Source organism: Choloepus didactylus, chromosome 4 (assembly GCF_015220235.1).
Source record: "Choloepus didactylus isolate mChoDid1 chromosome 4, mChoDid1.pri, whole genome shotgun sequence".
In the NCBI taxonomy this organism is placed as follows: Eukaryota; Metazoa; Chordata; class Mammalia; order Pilosa; family Megalonychidae; genus Choloepus; species Choloepus didactylus.
Window position 1 is genome coordinate 7,779,202 of NC_051310.1, and position 14,306 is coordinate 7,793,507.

A 14,306-nucleotide genomic window follows, 5' to 3' on the forward strand; every position below is an offset into this window, starting at 1 on the left:
TAAAACTTCCCCATCTCCCCAAACTAAAGCCCTGCACCCTTTATGCACTAACTCCCCATTTCCCCTGTCCCCCACCCCTGGCAAGTCGTACTCTAATTTCTTTCTCTATGAGCTTGCATATTCTTCGAAATTTTCTTTGTAGTTAACATGGGGCTTAAATTTAACATCCTAAATCTGTAACAATCTCCTTTGTTTACCAACTTAACTTCAACAGTCTACACAAACTATGTTCCTACAGCCCTCCTCCCCCAGCTGTATGCAGTTCCTATCGCAAATTACATGCTTATACATTATGAGCCCCAAGCCATTGATTTCCCATTATGGTTTATACATTTGCCTTTTAGATCCTGTTGGAAGTAAAAAGTGGAGATAGAAAACCAAAATACAACAGTACTGGCATTTATATTTACCCCTGTCATTACCCTTAGCAGAGATCTTTATTTCTTCAAGGAGATTTGCTCTATTGTTTATTGTCCTTCTCTTTCAACCTGCAGAACTCTCTTTAGTAGCTCTTGTAGGGCTGATGTAGAGGAGATGAATGCCTCAACTTTTGTATCTTGGAATGTCTTCATCTCTCCCTTATTTTTGAAAGACAGTTTTGCTGGATATAGAATTCTTGGTTAGCAGTTTTTTGCTTTCAGCAATTTAAATATATCTTCCTACTTCCTTCTTGCCTCCATAGTTTCCAGTGAGAAATAGGCACATAATCTTATTGAGGCCTCCTTGTAGGTGACATGTTATTTCTCTCTTGCAGCTCTCAAAATTCTCTCTGTATCTTTGGTGATTGACAGTTCAATGATAACCTAGCATGGTGTGGGTCTATTTGGGTTTATCCTGTTTGGAGTTCATTAAGCATCTTGGATGTGTATATTCATGTCTTTCATTAAATTTAGGAAGTTTTCAGCCATTATCTCTTTTAATAGTCCCTATTCTCCTTCTGGGACTCCACAATGCATATATTGGTACGCGTGGTGGTGTCCCACAGGTTTCTCAGGCTCTGTTCACTTTTCTTTCTTCTGCTCCTCAGACTGAATGATTTCTTAGAGGATCTGCTGGATATATGACGAGAAAAGGAGAGACAACAAAATGACTACAATATTTAGTGACTAGAGAATTGGAAAGTGGAGACTGTGACCATATGTCCCCCAACATTCCCAAACTCTGAGGCTCACCCTACCCCCTAACATGCATCGGCATAGTCCAAGCCCACCCCAATTTCAGGAAATGCAGCCCACCCCGAGTCCCCGTCCACTAGCATTCAGGGCAATCCCAGGAGATGCTGGCCTGTCCCCAGAGCTGGCCAGGTTGTCCTCTGCTTCTCTACAGCAGCCCTGGCTCCCGCACTGGCCGCCACCTTCTCCCTGCACCCCTCACTCTGAGTTCCCAGAGGACTTTCATGGAGCCAAATCTTACAGAAAGTGTGAGAATTTCAAAATGAACCATATTCAGAAAAAGCAAATGAAGGCTTGTCAGCTATGCTTCTCAAGAGAGAGTTCCCACTGCCTTCCTGCTTCTCAGCCCCCCACCCCCTTCTGCTGTGCTCCTGGCGTCAGCCCCTAGCCCTCAGGCTCCCAGTCCCTACAGCCCCAGAGGCAGAGGGACACCCTCCACTCCCCTACACCAAAGCCTGCCTCCTACTTCCCTTCCTGGGAACCTCCATGTTCTTAAAAGAATTTTCCACCCCTCTCCCCACCCAGGGTGGGGTCCCCATGGCCTTGGCAAGGCTGCCACTGAGTCATTTCCCAAAGTCCAGCTTACTCAGTCCTCGCTAAGGGCCTGTGGGGCACCATGGACCACCGGGATGGCTGTGACACGCTCAGACCCCGTTCTCCTCCTGGCCCCCCTCAGCATAAGGTGAAGCTGGGAATGGGCCTGCACGCAGCCCCTGATCCTCCCAGGGAGTAAATAGGTTCTTGAAAAGAAAGATACGTACGTCTCATAAGAACAGAAATTCTCAGAAACAGTCTAAATTCTTGTTGGTTGGAGGGGGCAGGATCCAACGGCTTTCTGCAAAGGGAGGTCCAGCTGGCAAGACCCCTGGCTGACGTTACTGATGGGGAGGGCTGGGGTTGGGACTGTTCCCTGATTGAAAGCTAATCCCACATGGCAGGGGCTCTTGTCCAACATCTGCCAGACTGAAAAGTCCCATCAGAAGAGTCTCTTCTGACAAATTCCAGCACCCTCTCTAAAACATTCATTTGCCATGCACCCTTGGAATGTTCTTTTTGTTTTTTTTCCTTTTCTCCAGCTTCAACAATTTGGAGATCTTCAGCACCAAGAAAAACTGGTGGGAGTTTTGAAAGTGCCGTTAGAACAGATTCTGAAGGTGGCGGGGACACCTGTTCCAGACACACTGGATTCCAGGGGACATCAAGAGAAGCAAATGAGCGTCCAGTGGGCAGGACTAAGGTGTGGGTGAGGGTCAGTGCCCGTGATTTGGGGGATCACAGAAGCCAGAACTGAAGCCCCGGAGCCCAGGAGATCTCTTGCATTTAGGGAGGCAGCTAAAGCCTCTTCATTTGTAGGAGTGCAGATAGGGAAACAGTGTGCACTCATGGGATCTTAAGGCCTGAGTCTCAAAGAAAGCCACAGAGTGCCTATTGTGTGAAACATGAGGTCTTGGGATTCAACTTGACACATGCAGCCTTACATCCAAAAAAAAAAAAAAAAGCATTTCAGAACTGCCAGCAGAGATTAGGAAAAGTACATCTGATGTTACTCAGCTTCAGACACTGCATGAGTCAGACTTTTCCCTAGCTCACTGTTTGTAGAATGGGGACCACGAATGGGGACCTTGCCAGTGGTTTCTTGGCAATGAGTCCTTCCTGGTCAAAATTCAAAAGGGGACGATCAATCAAGTCAGTTCCCAGGAAAGCTGCTAAAGAACTACAGGCTTGAGGAGACGGCTGTGAAGGGAGAGAGAGTTCTCATTCAATGTCTGTATACCTTGGAGGCAGAAGTGTGTTTTTAGAGTGTGTTTGTCAGTTACAACTCTTGCACAGCGCCCTGGGCCTCTCCAGATGTCACCAAGGTAAAGAGGGAGATGGTAACTGAATCATCTCCAAAGTGTGAAGCAATTTTCCTTTCCAAACCCCAGCCTGCCTCCTCCGTCTCGAACCGCCTCTCTTTTTCTGCAATCCCTCCCATGACATCATCGGATGGAGGTTACGTAATTTAAGGGCACCCCATTTCCAGAGGGCCTCCCAGAACAGAAAACACCTCCGAGGGCAGCTCTCAGCACCAGGAAAACTGGTTGAATTGGCGAGCGCTTCCGTTTTCTGTCCAAGTAAGTAACTAACCATCTTTCTCTCTCAGGAGGGGATTCATGGGTCAGAAAAAAAGTTTCTTTTCATAGCTATTTGTTGGCAGAATTTTCTGCTTTCCTCTATAAGTGTATTTTGTTTAGATAATTCCAAATCAATGTAAGAGACTTGTATTGCATGCCTAGTTTGGGTAATTACTTTTCCAGAAGAGGAAGAGGAGGGAGGGTGGTTGGAGCAGCCCGTGAAAGTTCCTGCAGCTCTTTATATCAAGGTTACGTGGAATGGGTCAGGACCCAGTGCAGCCATCAGAGCGTCACAGGGATGGGCACGGGTCAGAATCTCCATGTTACAAAAATCAAATTGGTCTCCCCAGGATGGCTTAAGCTTCATAAAGACAAAAGCCGGTTGTGTTGTTTGTGGCTTGAAAATAGCATCTGTCTATGCTATTGTGTGGATATTCTCTAACATCGCTGTCTTTGGCATCATCTCATGATGAAACTGGAGTTAATTTTAAAAAGGCTAATTTGTTGAATTAAGTCACGCTCTCTGTCAATGCCAAAATGTGCCGAATTCAGAAAATATTGCCTAGAAATTACAAAATCATTGTCTCTAGTGGATTTGCCAAGAGTCCCCTCTGGGTTTTTCAAAGAGGATCAGGTATTACTAAGAATGTCAATAGCTGCTATTTATTGAGCACCTACTGTGTACCAGGCAAATGTCAGAGCTAACGGGAGGAACCGGTGAGGCTTGCTTTCTCCTCTCTGGCCAACTGTATAAACACAAGCAGCAGCCACGGGCAGGCCCTGTGGGAGGGGGGACCCAGTCGTGTTCAGGCATGTGGGGGGCCCCGACTTCCCAGGCAGGATGCACCTCACTTTCCGATGACTTTCCTATCACTGCTGTTGCGAATTACCCCAAACTTAGTGGTTTACAACAGAAATTTATCCACTTACTGTTTAGGAGGAAAGAAGATGAATGTGAGCTAAGATCAAGGTGTGGCAAGGCTGCGTTCTTTCTGGAGGATCTAGGGGAGAACCCGCTTCCAGGCCTTTTCCAGCTTTTTGTTAGCCCGTGACCCTTTCATCTGTCTTCAAAGCCAGCGCCGTAGGTAGCATCTTCTCTTCTCCTTCGTTGACACTGATCCTCCTGCTCCCTCTTTAAGGATGCAGCTGCTTAATCCAGGATAATTTCCCACCTCAAGATTCTTAACTTCATCCCATCTGCAAAGTCCTTTCTGCCATGTAAGAGGACAGACTCACAGGTTCTGGGGATTAGGATGCAACGTCTTTGGGGGCCGCACTCTGCAGCCACCCTCCCTGCAGCCCCCTCCCCTGGAGCGCAGCCTCTCCTTGGGCCCGGCCAGTGCCCGAGCCGCCCAACAGCTCCGGCTTCTCAGCTGACCTGTGGGCTCACTGGCAAGGGCAGGGAAGCAGGAGCCCCTGCTGCCACCCCCCACCAACAGCCACCCCCCCCCAGCCAAGGCACCCGCATGTCAGCAAACGCCGTTGTCAGAAATGGCCAGAGGAGGTGGGCACCCCACCTGTGTGCTCAAGGACACCTCCAAATTTCCAGGGACAGTTGTCTGGAGGAGGAGAGGCAGGGAAGGAAATGTACCATATTTGTGGGCTCTTTCACCTCCCCAAAACGATTCCCTTTCTCTCTCCTCCAGTCCCTTCTTAAGCCTCCCTGTGGGGAAGCCTCCAGGGCCGGGGGGCAGATGGAAATCGCCCTGCCTTCCAGAATTTACTACCTTAGGTTCCTAGTGTGGCAGGCCCAGGTCATCCCCAAACTGTTCCACCACTCAGGAGGAGCAAAAAAGGGGTCTCTGTGGATACTTTCCAAACTCAGAGGGACCAGGACGCTTTGTTATAATCATCATTATGGTAACTACTATAGTAATTGTTGTCATTATCACTATCGTTGCAATTCTCATCACTAAAGTCTCGTGTTTGATGCTTTGCAACCTACCAAGGAATTTTACTGACATGAGCTCTTTCAAACCTCCTAAGAACGCTTTGCAATACTCGTCATTACTCCCATTTTACGGATGAGGAAACTGAGGCTCTGAGAATTTAATCAACCTGTCCAGAATCACACAGTTTGGTGGACCTGGGACCCAAACCCAGGCAGCCTGACTGCAGGCTCATCCTCTTTGTGGCCCTAGCATGGTGTGTGAAGGAGCCTGACAAGGGGCTCGGGCGGAGCAGCCCAGAGCCCCCCACACTGGTTAAATCCAACCCCCATCTTACTCCATTTCTCCACCCGAGAGCAGGCAGGGCTGGGGCAGGTGCACAACCCAGAAGACCTGTCTCGCTGTCAATCTACAACATGACGGCCCAGCAGGCCCCTGTTGCACGGGAGGCCACCCCGGCTGGGAACCCATATCTGCTGGTCCTTTCAGCCTCCCAGACCTCCAGAGGGGTATCTGAGACCTCCTCATTTCTCCTCGAGCCTCCTACACTCTCCTCGGGTTAGGACTTCAGGGAATCCCACTGATTCCCACTGCCCAGCATCTGCAGCCATAGACTCTGATTTCCTGCCTTTTTCCACAGATAAATGCTATAAAGGGCAGTCTTATCATTATTGTCCAAACTCCCAGGATACTTTGGAAAGTGAAAGGAGGTGATAAGATAAAGTGTATATATGCAGTTGACCCTCATAATTTGCAGATTTCACCACCCCTGGAAACCTGTACTCTACTTTCTGTCTCTATGTGTTTGCATATTCTCAGATATTTTCTTTGTGTTTACCATGGGGCTTAAATTGAACATCCTAAATCCGTAACAGTCTCCTTTGCTTTGAAACCAACTTAACTTCAATAGCATCCATAAACTATCTTCCTATTCCCTTCTGTCCCCCACCTTTATGTAGTTCTTGTCACAAATTATGTGTTTATTTATCATGAGTCCAAAACCACTGAGTTATTACATTTTATGCGTTTGCCTTTTAGACCCTCTAGGAAATAAAAAGTGGAGTTACAAATCAAAAATACAATAGTAGTGGTATTTATATTTACCAGAGATCTGTATTTCTTCATGTGGCTTCAGTCGATTATCTCTTGTTCTTTCTTTTCAACCTACAGAATTCCCTTTAGCATTTCTTGTAGATACATTGTAGCAGTGAGGAAGGCCCTCAGCTTTGTTTATCTGGGAGTGTTTTAACCTCTCCCCTGTTTATGAAAGACGGTTGGGCTGGATAGAGAATTCTTGGTTGGCAGTTTTTTGCTTTCTGCATTTTAAATATGTCTTCCGACTTCCTTCTTGCCTCCGTGATTTCCGATGAGAAATCGGCACTTAATCTTATCAAGGTTTCCTTGTATGTGGCACATTGCTTCTCTCTTGCAGCTTTCAGAATTCTCTGTCTTTGGCAATTGACAGTTTGATTATAACCTAGTATGGTGTGGATCTATTTGGGTTTTTCCTGATTGGAGTTCATTGAGTATCTTGGATGTGTATATTCATGTCTTAAATTTAGGAAGTTTCTGGCCACTATTTCTTTGACTATTCTCTCTGCCCCTTCCTCTCTTCTCCTTCTGGGACTCCGGCAATGCATATATTGGTACACTCGGTGGTGTCCCACAGGTTCCTCAGGCTTTGTTCACTTTTCTTCATTCTTCTTTCTCCTCAGACAAGATGACTTCATTTGTCTTATCTTCAGGTTCACTGATTCTTTCTTCTGCCAGTTCCCATCTGCTGTTGAACTTCTGTAGGGAATTTTTAATTTCTGTTACTGTAGTCTTCAGCTCTGTTTGGTTTATTTTCATAATTTCCATCTCTCTATTGATATTCTCTTTGTGTTCGTCATTTTCCAGATTTTCTTTAGTTCTTTGTCCATGTTTTCCATTAGCTCTTCGAGCATATTTAGGACCATGTTTTTAGTCTTTGGTACATCCCAGGACTGGTCCTCCTCACTGATGGTTTCTAATGCTTTAATCTTCTCCTTTGCCTGAGTCATCCCTTCTTGTTTCTTTGTATGTTATATAATCTTTTGCTGAAACCTGGACATTTTGAAATTTTAGTGCATTATTGCTGGAATGGAGACTCTGAGGCATCTGTTCCTTAAGCTTCTATCCAGCTGGTGATATGATAGAACTTTCCTTGAATGCTAGGAGCTTCAAAAATAAAAGAAGAGAACACCTTTCCCTGTCTTTGCAGATTGACCTGTGGGAGTGCTCTCCTTCCAGGCTTATCGATAAAGTCAGTTTAGAGAATAGCTGCAGACCAAAGCCTAGGGGCCTCCTGATCCTTTAGCATATGCCTCTTGTCTTGGGCATGCAAGTGTGGCACTAGGAATTATCCCATTTACACAGATAACAAACGTTACAAACATCTCCTCTTCCCTAGGCAGCAGTTTCCTCACAGTTCTGTAGGAGAGCTCTGTGGGCTGCCTTCTACCCTCAGGGCAAGTTCTGGGTCCGTGAGTCCCTCAGGCCACCACCAGCCAGATTGGGCTAAACATACCTCCTCCAGGATTACTCTGCTCCTCCCAGAACCAGCACCAGGGATCCACACTGGAAGAGTGGTTATCTCTGTGCCGAGCCAGTGAGGGGTGGGGGAGAGGCCAGCCAGGTGCCCCGAGATCCTACCACTTTTTGGTGGCCTTTCTCTTGATTCAGCTCTTGACCTGTTACTGCAGTCGATTGGGTCTTTTCAGGAGCTTTTAGAAAGATGTTTCTGCTGGTTTTTGCTTGTTGTTCAAAGCTTCTGTGTGGGGGGAGAAGTGCCCTGAAGTGCTTCGGTTAGCCATCTTGATCAGGGCAAGGCCATAATATGTTTAATTGAACAAAAATGCCCCCTCTGCCGGTGCTGAGGTGACTAACAAGCTCAGAGTCAATTCCGCCAAACGAAAGATATTCTTAAGTCTGATTCTTTCATGTGGAATTGCATAAATATTTCAGCCTCTGTATTTCAAAGGTGCTATCTTTATGTCTGAGTAAAGAGTTTCTTCTTCAACCAATGTTTTCACCAGATTAAACTCATCAGATAAGTTATAGCTATTTATAATTTTTGAATGGTTTGTCAAATTTAGATGCTACAAATCATAGGCCTTCTCAATTTCATCCCATTTCTGAACAGAATGTAAATTTATCCAATTAAAAACATTCTCCCCACAAATTAAGATATTAAAAAGCTCATTATAGAATTTCTAAATTAAATCTTGTGTCATTTGAACTCTCATTGTTTAATTTGATCAGTTCCTCCCTTGCTCTTTTAGCAATAAACTACAATGATTTCCTGCACAAAATGCTTTGTTTTCAATAATTACAATTTGCTAAAAGCATCAAAAGTGGATGTTTTAGTACTCCACTGAACACTTTGGTTAAGAATTTCCAGTTGATTTTAAACAGAATTCAACAAAAAATTTGAGAGCTGTTTTAAAAATGGTTAATACCATTTTAGGGCTTATAAACACAGTGTCTTCTAAAATTGGTGGTAGGTGGCAGAGGAAGAAAACACATACTACCATGCTAAGTTTTTATTTTTTTTTAAATCATGAATCATCAACTTCATCACAAAAAGTTTGTGGTTCAGTAACTGTGTAGATGTTTTAAAATTTTGTAAATTTTGTCAATAATAACCTCTATATCGATGGACAAAATATTGAAACTTATGTATGCACAATTATAAATTGTGTATGTACCACAACCTATTCCAAGTACATTTCTGTGTCATTGGTCTCTTAATTTGGTGTTGTTACCATGACACTGTGCTCTACCAAAATTTGTATTTGTATTGTTACCAAAAAAACCTTTATTTCCGATGTGAAAATTTTAAACTCAATTTGGAATAGCATTCACAACAGAGTCAGTTGTTTTCACTTTACCAGAATGAACTTCCAAATGATCTGCTTTGGTTCCATGAACTGAATGCAAGAACTGAATCATGGTTAGAACTGACTGATTTTTCTATTTGAAGAATCTGAGAATACTGATATCAAACTGGCATCATTTCACTGTCTGTGAATTTCTTCTTGTTATGTGTATGTGAACAAGAAATGTTGGAACTAAAAGTAAGCTGAGTTAACTTAAAAAAGAGTCGTTTGATCTAAGTGAAAAGTCATGGTTACCAAAGACGTCTAGAACAGCATCTTCTGCAGCTGCATGTGTGAAATATATACCTTAAAGTACAACATTAAAATTGCTAACTTCTGAAGTAGATGGCGATGCTTCTTCAGCAACTCTGTGGCTTAGGTTTTTGTGAGGTCAGTGAAATTGCTCCAGCAATGCAGTGATGCAAACGTCAACAAGCATTCTGTGCAAGTCACGTGTTCATCATCAGCTCACTTGAGAAACGGAAATTCATTACATTTTCTTTAACCATTCAGTTTTTTTTTTTTAGTTCATTGCTGTCAGAAGGGTTTTCTGCAAAATAAAGAAGTATTGCCATATGATAAAATAGATAGATCATTGTGGGTTTATGTCCTGCAATAAATGACAAAAGCACTGTCACAAGAACATCCGGACTCCCACAGGCTCTGGGTCAGGGCTACTTAGCTCTACACGCCACCATATCTCACACCTCACCCGTAATTCCCAGGTTTCCACTGACCTGTCAACTGGCAGACCTTACTCTCCTCTCTGTCTACACTCTCCCTTGGTGATTTCAGCCTGTCTCATGGCTTCACGTGCCATCAATGTGATTACAACTCCCAGCTGGGTGTCCTCATCTCAGACCTTATCTCTACACACAGACTTGTCTCTCTAACTGCCCACTGGACATCCCACTTGATGGCCAACAGATATCTCAACCTTAACACGTGCAAAACGGAACTCCAAATCTTCCTCCCCCAAAAATCTGCTCCATCTTCACTCTGTCCTCTACATTTCAGGGAAGGCAACCTCATATTTTCTGGAGCTCAGGCCAAAAGCTTTGGCATCATCATTGACTCCTCCTTTTTCACATCCTGTATCCAATTGGAAATCATAATGGCACTACCTTCAAACTCTACCGGTATCTGACCACTTTTCACCATCTCCACTGCTATCACCTGCTAACATTTATGTAGTATGTGCATTACTTTTTGACTTTCCCCTCCCACTAGGCTCCCCGAGGGCAAGGATTTTTGCCTATTTTGTTCACTGCTGTTTCCGGTGTCTAACACATAGTAGGTGCTCAGTAAGTACTTGTAAGGTAGATAAATGAATAAATGAACTGGTGCATCTTATCCCAGCGTGAATGACTCAGTGTAAGTGACATGTCAGGTTGTCACAGTGTATTAGTCAGAGTTCTCCAGAGAAACATTACTGAGGAATATATTTATATATATATGAATATTAAGAGATTTAATATAGGAATTGGCTCATATGACCATGGGGATGGGTAAGTCCAAATTCATAGGGCAGGCCACAAGCTGGAAACTCTGATAAAGGTGAAGCTGAATTCTCCAGGAGCAGCTGGCTGGCTGAAGTAGAGACAGAAATTCTTTCTGACTGCTAGAATCCTCAGTTCTGGCTTTAAGACCTCCTACTGATTATGAGAAGACTCCTATCATTGCTGAGGGTGATCTCCTTTGTTGATTGTAGATGCAATCAATTGACTATACATGCAAATCTATCTATGAAATACCCTCACAGTAGCAATCAGGCCAGAGCCTGCTTGACCTAACAACTGGACACCATAACCTGACCAAGTTGACACATGAAATTAACCATCACACACAGCTGGAAGGAACATTTGAGGTCATCATGTCCTCAGATGGAGAAAGGCTCTGAGAGATGAGGTGACTTGCCCAGGGTCACCCAGCCAAATAGACTTCCTCCAAGATTATTTCTCTCTTACACAATAGCTCTTATTAGAGACCATGAGGTTTTGTCCAGTTAAAGGAATCTCAAGCGACAATGAGTAATATCAATAATGACAATAGTAGTTGCCATTGATCAGACACTATAAAGATCCAGGAGCTGTTCTAGGCATTTTGCATAATTAACTCGTCCAGGAAGGGGAAGGATTTTCAGGTCCTGGAGGCCTGTCTGGAGCCCCAGAGATCCCACAGTACAGACAGCTGCTCACCGGGAATGTGTGGGTCCTTGGTTGGGTGTGAACAGGCTCCCATAAATCCACAAGTTCAGGACCCAACCCTACCCCTCAGTGGGATTACAGAGGGCTGGGAGGTGGGGCCCACCCTCAGGAGGGTAGCAGGTTTCCTTTCCTACCCTCTCTCCGTCCCACTCCCACACCTGTGGGTCCTTGGGGTCAGTGTAGACCTAGACTCACGGCCTGTCACCGCCACTCACCAGCTGCAGCTCCTCAGATGAGTTGGCTAAGTATCTGTGCCTGGTTTCCTCCTTGACCAAGTGCAGCAGCACAGAGCAGATAGAGGCGGAGGCTCTCACCTCAGATGACACAGGATCGAATCCAGGCCCGGCTCTGACCAGCCCTGTGCTCACGGACGAGCGACCCAGCCTCTCGGGGCTCAGATCCTGATGGGAAAAGTGGAGCTGGCAACTCGCCTGCCTCAGAGGGAGGGCGGGAAGATTCCATGAGAAAACACGAAACTGTAAACCACTTAGAATGGTGCCTGGTACACAGAGACCATTTAACAGACATTAGTTATTACCATTGTTTTTTAATGTCCCAAATTTTTCAAGAACCTTCTCATTCTGAACACCCATCCACCATCGCCCCTGCCCCATCTGCCCTGCTGGTCCCAGCCCAAAAACTCAGCTCCCGCACTGGCCACGCCTCTTCCCAGCTGTTGTTTGATTCTTTCCAAGGTCACCAACCACTGTTCTGTGGTGCCCTCCCCTCCAGCTGTGAGAGGTCTGTCCTGTGGGCCGAGTATCTCCAGCACCTGGCAAAGCGCTGGCACAAAGAAGCTGTTCATTAAATATTTGCTGAACTGTTAATAATCATAACGCAGTTGTTAATAAGACTACCTGCCATCTTCCACTGAGCACCACCTCCCTGCCAGGTGCCGCGCTCGGCACTGCTAGATGCTGCCCCCAGGCTTTGGTACAATCCCACAAGAGGGATGTGTGACTCCGCTTTTCAAAAGGAAATGAAAATTCAGTGAGTCTAAGCAGCTCACACCAAGCGGATGTGGCAGGATTTGAACTCAGGTTTCAAAGCCTTGGTTCTTTCCTTCACACATTTGGGTAAAGAGCCGGATGGTAAATATTTTCAGCTTTCTGTTGCAATGACTCAACTCGGCCGTGGTATCACAAAAGCAGCCACGGACAACAGGTACATGAAGGCCGTGGCTGTGTTTCAAGAAAACGTTATTTACAAAAACAGGCTTGCACACTGTCGTTCACTGACCCCTGCTTTATGCTCTGTGCTGTTCACTTCAGGTCCCTGTGGATGGCACCCCAGCCCTTCCTGGAGTCCCAGTCCTCCAACCAGACCCAGCTCATGCCCCCGAATGCCACATCCTGTGAGAACGCCCAGGAAGCATGGTCTCTGCTGCACAGAGTCTTACCCACGTACATCATCGCCGTCTGCTTCCTCGGCCTGCTGGGAAACCTCTTCGTCCTGTCTGTCCTCCTGCTGCCCCGGCGGCGTCTGAGCGTGGCCGAGATCTACCTGGCCAACCTGGCCGCCTCCGACCTGGTGTTTGTCCTGGGCTTGCCCTTCTGGGCTGAGAACATCCGGAACCAGTTCCACTGGCCTTTCGGAGCCCTCCTCTGCCGCGTGGTCAATGGCATCATCAAGGCCAACCTGTTCACCAGCATCCTCCTGGTGGTGGCCATCAGCCGGGACCGCTACCGCGTGCTGACGGACCCCATGGCCAGCCGGCGGCGGCGGCGGCGGCGGTGGGCCTGGGCCACCTGCGCGCTCACCTGGGCAGTGGGGGGCCTCCTGAGCACCCCCACATTCCTGCTGCGTGGCATCCGGGCCGTCCCCGAGCTGAACGTCTCGGCCTGCGTGCTGCTGATCCCCCACCAGGGCTGGCAGTGGGCGAGGCTGCTGGAGCTGAATGTGCTGGGTTTCCTGCTGCCCCTCGCAGCAATCCTCTTCTTCAACTACCACATCCTGGCGTCCCTGCGCGGGCGGGCAGAGGTCCGCGGGTCCAGGCACGGGGGGCCCAAGGATGGCAAGACCACGGCGCTGATCCTCACACTGGTGGCGGCCTTCCTGCTCTGCTGGGCCCCCTACCACGTCTTCGCCTTCCTGGACTTCCTGTTTCAGGTGCGAGCCGTCCAGGGCTGCTTCTGGGAGGATCTCATCGACCTGGGCCTGCAATTTGCCAACTTCTTCGCTTTCATCAACAGCTGCCTGAATCCGGTGATTTACGTCTTTGTGGGTCGGCTGTTCAGAGCCAAGGTCTGGGAACTTTATACACAATGCGCTCCGGGCAGCCTCGGGGCGATGTCCTCGGCACGCAGGAGAAAAATCCTCCAACTTATCTGGCGCAACTAGAACAGCGGTGAACCCCGAAGCTTGGCTTCCTTAGGAATTATTTCTGACATCATAAATACCTTTGTGGCCGGCTGAAGAATGGCCCCCGAAGACCTCCAGGCCCCGGTTCCTGGAACCCTGGAATGCCACCTTATGTTGCTGCTGGGACGAAAGCCAGGATCCGGGGATGGGGAGCTCATCTGGATTGTCTGGGTGGGCCGCGGGTGTAATCCTGGGCTCCTTAGAAGAGGGAGGCACGGAGGGTCCGAGTCTGGAGCTGTGGCAACGGCAGCGGAGGTTGGAGCGAGATGAGGAAGGAGACATGAGCTAAGGCGTGCCGGCGGCCTCCGGAAGCTAAAAAAAGGCAGGGGAACGGAACCCCCCTGAGCCTCCCGAAGGAACTGGCCCTGCAGGCACCTCGATCTTAGTCCAGGGAAACTCACTGCAGATTTCTGGCCTCGAGAACACTAAGAGAATAAATCTGTGTTATTTTTAGTCACCAAGTTTGGGGTCCTTTGTTACAGTGGCGACAGGGGACTGAGACAGGCATCCAGTAAGGGTCCTTTGTCTACTTTCCTTTGATCCATCCAAAACGTTCTAGGCCACCAGCTAAGAATACAAAGATGATACAACTAGAGAGCCTATCCCCAAGAAATGACATCGACCAAAATAATTGTGGCATGAAAAAGAAAATGAGAAATTGCAG

The 14,306-nt window shown here is 47.0% G+C and overlaps 1 protein-coding gene across 1 annotated transcript; it reads left to right on the forward strand.

Annotated features, from left to right (window-relative positions):
• The first annotated feature begins 2,896 nt into the window (after positions 1 to 2,896).
• On the forward strand, positions 2,897 to 14,078 carry BDKRB1 (bradykinin receptor B1). Its single transcript, XM_037835244.1, has 2 exons — positions 2,897 to 3,286; positions 12,553 to 14,078. The coding sequence occupies exon 2, from the start codon at positions 12,563 to 12,565 to the stop codon at positions 13,619 to 13,621; it is 1,059 nt and encodes a 352-aa protein (XP_037691172.1). The 5' UTR covers positions 2,897 to 3,286; positions 12,553 to 12,562; the 3' UTR covers positions 13,622 to 14,078.
• The last annotated feature ends 228 nt before the right edge of the window (positions 14,079 to 14,306 follow it).

Excerpts from the sequence above, each read along its gene's own strand:
- BDKRB1 (XM_037835244.1), top strand. The coding sequence starts at position 12,563 with ATGGCACCCCAGCCCTTCCTGGAGTCCCAGTCCTCCAACCAGACCCAG.